The 5,841-nt window shown below is 32.8% G+C and overlaps 1 protein-coding gene across 1 annotated transcript; it reads right to left on the reverse strand.

Annotated features, from left to right (window-relative positions):
* Positions 1–771: 771 nt before the first annotated feature.
* LOC120090753 (probable LRR receptor-like serine/threonine-protein kinase At3g47570) lies at positions 772–3,942 on the reverse strand. The gene is made up of 2 exons (XM_039048463.1): positions 1,299–3,942; positions 772–1,196 (listed from the first exon to the last, which is right to left on the reverse strand). The coding sequence occupies exons 1-2, from the start codon at positions 3,940–3,942 to the stop codon at positions 772–774; spliced, it is 3,069 nt and encodes a 1,022-aa protein (XP_038904391.1).
* Between the last annotated feature and the right edge of the window lie 1,899 nt (positions 3,943–5,841).

A 5,841-nucleotide genomic window follows, 5' to 3' on the forward strand; every position in this document is an offset into this window, starting at 1 on the left:
TTCTGGCCCTGGGAATTAATCTAATTAGTCTAATCACGATTATAATTGAGACATATTGCACAATGTATTGTTGGGAATTGTTGAATTAAGAGTGGCCAAATACATTCATATGCCCCTCAAGCTTGAGCAAACAAAACCTTCGGTATAAGATAGAAGCTTTTAATTACTTGCAATTCATTAATGACAATTTTAATTGACGTATTCTTTCCCTAGATATTCTTAAGGAGCATGCCTAGTCAATTTTCATTATTGACATTAAGCTAGGTATGATTTCTCTATGATCTTCTATGATTTGTATCATGTCTTCCTTCTTTTCTTCTTGACGTGTTTCTTCAAATAATATTGAAGAGTCGATTATACTCGTGACACATATTGAGATAATACCATCTTAGCGAACGAATGAATATCCACATTTCATTGTCAAATGTATCATTAATGGGTCTTTTTTCGATGATCATCCCCATTAATTTATTTTGTAACTAAAGATATCTCATTGGCTGGAAATTCTTCTACCAATAATGTACTCTGTAGTTGTTCATTCAATATTAGACTAAATACCTATAGGGAATCAAGAAGTAGCAATTACAATTACAATTGATAGAGCTTAGATTGAAAAGAAATACTTGGATGATATATCCAATAGAACCTTTGAGTGAAAATGACATGATTTGACTAAAAGGTATTAGATCATTTGATCCCATATGAATGTAGCTATCATATCTTAGTCGTGCAATATATTAGACTTGAGAAAAAAAAATATTTACAAAACCTTTAGTGTGCCATTTTAAATTCAAGATATGAGTTTTTAATTGCTTGCAATTCATTGACAACAATATTCATTGATGTTCTCTCACTAGGTACTCTTGAGGAGCATGCCAAGCCAATTCTCATTATCGAGACTAGACACTCTTCCATCCATCTTGGGACGATTTCTCTATGATCTTCTCCACTCTTTATCGCTATTACTTGTATCTTATCTTTGTTGTCTTCTTCTTGACATGTTTCTTCAAATAGTATTGAAGAGTCGATTATGCTCAAGGCATCTTGAGGTAATGCCATTGTAATGAACAAATGAATATCCACATCATTGCAAAAGATATCATCAGTGGGTCTTTTTCCAATGATCATCTCTAGTAATAATATTCCATAACTGAAGATATCTCCTTCAATAGAAATTCTGCTACCAGTACCATACTCTGCAATTATGCATTCAATTATATTACACTACGTACATATAGGGAATAAGGAAGTAACAAGTACAATTAAAAGGTGATAGAGCTTAGATGGAAGAAAAATACCTGGAGGGATATATCCAATAGAACCCTTGAGTGCAAGTGACATGGTATGGCTAAAAGATAATTGATCACTTGATTTTTCTAACATGAATCTAGCTAATCCAAAGTCCCCTACATGAGCTACCATATCGTCGTCGAGCAATACGTTACTAGGCTTCAGATCACAATGAACAATTGGATTTTCACAATAATTATGGAGATAGTCTAATCCACATGCAATATCAATAGCAATGTTCAATCTCTGAATGAGACTCAACTTTCTTCGATTTTTCCCTTGAATTGCAGGATGAAGCCAACCATCAAGATTTCCGTTGGACATAAAGTTGAAAACTAGAGCTTTAAATTCATTACCGTGTACATCAATACTTGAGCAAGAAGTTATGACCTTGAGGAGATTTCGATGCCGTATGTTTGAGAGGGCATAACATTCGTCAACAAAACTCTTGGAAGCACCTTCTTGTTGAAGATTTAGAACTTTAATGGCAACCGTAGATCCATCATTTGAAAGTACACCTTTATACACAGTACCAAAACTACCCGAACCAATCAAATTATCCATAGAGAATCCATCGGTTGATTTACTGAGTTCTAAGTAAGAAATTTGTGGTAGAAGCTCCTTTATAGAAGATGAAGTTGAAGTATCCTTCCTCGACTTCTTAAGCATAAAATAAACAAATAAGATGCTGACCGAAATAACAATGAATGCCACTGCAGATGCTACAAGGATTAAAACCTTTGGTGATGAACGTGTTTGGTTAGACGTGCATGGAGGTAAATGTAATTCTTGTAAACCATCACACAAATTATTATTCCCAATGATAGAAAACATGGTTGAGTTGGAAAAAACTCCTTCTTCGGGCACTTCTCCCACGAAGTTATTGTAAGATAGGTCGACAAACGTGAGCGAAAAGAGTTTACAAAGAAATTGGGGAATTGGTCCTGTCAAGTTGTTGTGTGATAAATTTAGTTTTACAAGGCTTTTCAAAGCTTCTAAAGATTGAGGAATTGTTCCCCCAAATTGGTTTCCCCCAAGATACAATCGCTCCATGCTAGTACATTTACCAAGGTTACTAGGAATATCACCTGATAATTTATTTTCTGATACATCCAGTTCTAATAAACCAAGTAAACCACCCACTTCATTTGGCAATGAGCCAGTAAACGAGTTATGATCTAATGTCAAAGTGATTGAGAGAGAAGTGAGACCAAAGATTTCATTTGGTATGGTGCCACTTAGGTTGTTAGTAGATAGCTCAAGAGATACGAGGCTTTTGCATTCTCCTAAGCTTGTTGGTATACGTCCGTCATGTTTGTTATAACTCAAGTAGAGATTGGTCAGTGAAGTTAAGTTACCAATGGAGGAAGGGATTGGCCCAATTAGTCTGTTTCCACCCAAGTACAAAAGCACCAAATTTTTAAACTTTCCTATATCGGGAGGGATACTGCCATTCATCATGTTGCTTTCCATTGCAAGAACTTGCAAGTTAATCAAGTTTGTAATCCCTAAAGGAATGCTTCCACTCAACATATTCTCACCCAAGGTTATCGCTATTAGTTGGTTTGAAAGGTTAGCAATGGACAATGGCAATACTCCTCCAAAATGGTTCGTATTTAGACCCAAAATTCTTAGCCTAGTACAATTAACCAAGGAACTAATAAAATTCAAGTCACCAACTTTTCCACTTCCAAGACTATTTGATCCAAAATTCAGACGCTCTAGGTAATTTAATCCCCCTATTTCATTCGGTACCATTCCAACAAGATTGTTATTAGGAAAATCTAAGATTTGAAGGGTAGAGATATTAGCCAAGGACTTTGGAATAGGGCCACTGAAATTATTAATACCACCAGCAAAGCTCTGAAGATTAGGAAGAGTAAACCCGATATTTGGTGGTAGAGTTCCTTGCAATCGATTTTCAGTAAAATGCAAGAGATTTAGAAAAGTTATATTGTAGATTGAAGGTGGTACTGTACCTGTCAAACTATTCTCAACAACTGTGAAGAATTCCATTCTAGATAGGCGCCCTATTTCACTAGGAATGCTTCCATGAAAGTTGTTCCGCCCGAATGACATAGCCAATATCGAAGAAAAATTTCCCACCCAAGCTGGAATAGTTCCAGTCATATTGTTAATCCCGAACATGAATCGTTCCAACTTGGTCAATGTGGACAATTCGTGTGGAATCTGGCCTATGAACCCATTCCCACTAATCTCCAAAACAATCAGCTCTATGCAATGACTTATATTCCTTGGAAACTCACCACCAAAGTTATTGTATGATAGATTGAGATGACGCAATTGAAGTAATCGACCAAACTCTTGGGGAATTGGGCCACGGAATTTGTTGTTTCCCAGACTGATTTTAGTTAGGTATGTGAGGTTTCCCAAAGAAGAAGGTAAGGAGCCAGTTAGATCTCCACCTTCCAAGTCCAAAGTCACTACTCTTTCAACAGTTGAATTGCAAGTAACACCCATCCAGTCACAAAAATGCGTGGAATCGTTCCAAGAACTCATGATTTTGAGTGGGTCGTTCAATATTCTACCTTTGAAGTCAAGCAAAGCAGAGCGATCCGATTCATATGCAGAAGAAGATGTACTTGCAAAAGCCAACACCAAAAACAGTAAAAAGATATTATAGAGAAGCATCTTTTTGGTATTGCAGAAATTCTGCCTCTTCCTCCTCCAAAATTATGTAAGATTTGTGATGAACACAACCTTAATCTACACCACTTCTTATATTTGCAGTTCAACTTTTTAAAATCTCCAAAAGAGTCAAGGGCCAAGTTACCAATAGTTAATTTAATGCCAATTCTTTATATCAAGAAGCCTTATCAAACAAAAATAACCATAATTTTATTTTTATAATAGAGAAAGAAACTTAACCACATTCAAAGTACAGAAGATGGAGATCAAAGAGATGAGCAGAATCGAATTGCCGGCCATTGTAGCTTTGACTTTGAAGTTCAAATTTCCTCTAAATGGTTGTTAGTGCATGAGGTTATCGGTTCTAAATAATTAAAATATGGTTTGGCTGAGTTTCTATCTCCATTATATTAACATGACGTTTTTGTCATGGATGTTAACTTGAATCTCATCACCCTCCTTTAATTTGAATAGTCCTTATCTTTGACTTTCATTTATTTATTTCATATTTAAATCCATACAAATGATTTGAAAGATGCTTATAAATTTATTTTAAAATATGATTTGTTAATGAAGAATTATGGTATTCAATTTCATGGAAAGAAGTACATGTTACAAAGTAAATATGAGTTGATATAGAGTTGAATAATTCGTGTTTATGGTGTAGACTATTTTGTAATTTCATATATTATCTTTTTTAGTACAATAATTGTGGAGATGATAATGTAAATTATTCATGAGTTAATTACTTCACAAGAAACATATAATTTGATTGAGCTTAAAGAACGTGTATTCATGAAAGACATTAAAAAAATATTAAATGATTTTTTAAAAGAATTGTATTCATGAAGGACATATTTCTACGATACTAAAAGGAGGCTAACATGGAGAATTTTTATAAGATTATTTTATTCCAACTCTAATTTTATAATTTCGAATATGTTCCTCAAATCAATTCAATTATTTTGATCAATTTTATTTGGAAGAATCAATTTTAAAATAATAATAATATATAACAAAAATATCAGGTGCAACGTGGGCATTTTGACCATTGAACCGTTTTTGTTTGTTAGTTTTGGTTTTTTATTCAATTTTACCTTCGACGATAATTTTTCTTGTTTCTTTTTTCTAATATAATAATAACAAACAACAACGGTTTATTTTTTTTAGAACAACGGTTAAGTGTGGTCATTTGGTTATTGAATAGTTATAATTATTATTGTTACAATTATTTTGTTAGTTTTGGTTACTTTGCTTTCTTTAGTTTCTTTAATCATCATGGTTTCTTTTGGTTTATACACGCACTCAAAACTTCTGATTTTGTTAAATTATTTAGGCCAATTTGACATTCATTTGATTTTTTATTTTTTATTTTTAAAAATTAAACATATTTTCCTTCCATTTCTTTGAATGAAGGAAAATAAAAACAAAAACGTTTATAGGAAAAAAAAATTAAAAAAAAACAAAGATTTTTTTTTTTTTACATCTTTGTTATGGAAAAAAGATTAAAAAAAACAAAAAAAAAAACTTGAATCCTTAATCAAATTTAATAAATATTTATAGGCTTAATTTTCAAAAATTAAAAATTAAAGTTACTTGATCTGAATTGTATAGTTATTATTATTATCATTGTCACTACTTGGAGCGGCCAGCCAATGTCACTCCAAGGGTCTCTTTCGAGGTTAAAGAGTTTGGAGTTGTCACCAACTATTTTAAGGTGTGATTGATCACCCATTAAAAAATAAAAATAGAAATGACCTATTTTTTCAAAGATAGGTTCAGGAGTCGTTGAGTGTAGAGAAGGTATTAGCACACTACAACATCCATTTTAAAAAGATATTTTACTATATTATCCAAAATTGTAATGAAAACTTATAAGAATTGACTAGTAAAAAATTATCA

This window comes from Benincasa hispida, chromosome 11, assembly GCF_009727055.1.
Source record: "Benincasa hispida cultivar B227 chromosome 11, ASM972705v1, whole genome shotgun sequence".
NCBI lineage: Eukaryota > Viridiplantae > Streptophyta > Magnoliopsida > Cucurbitales > Cucurbitaceae > Benincasa > Benincasa hispida.

Bases quoted from the DNA above. Each gene is read 5' to 3' on its own strand.
- LOC120090753 (XM_039048463.1), bottom strand. From the start codon at position 3,942: ATGCTTCTCTATAATATCTTTTTACTGTTTTTGGTGTTGGCTTTTGCA. The intron at 1,197-1,298 runs GTATTTTTCTTC...GCATAATTGCAG, and splicing joins TATTGGATATATCCCTCCAG to AGTATGGTACTGGTAGCAGA.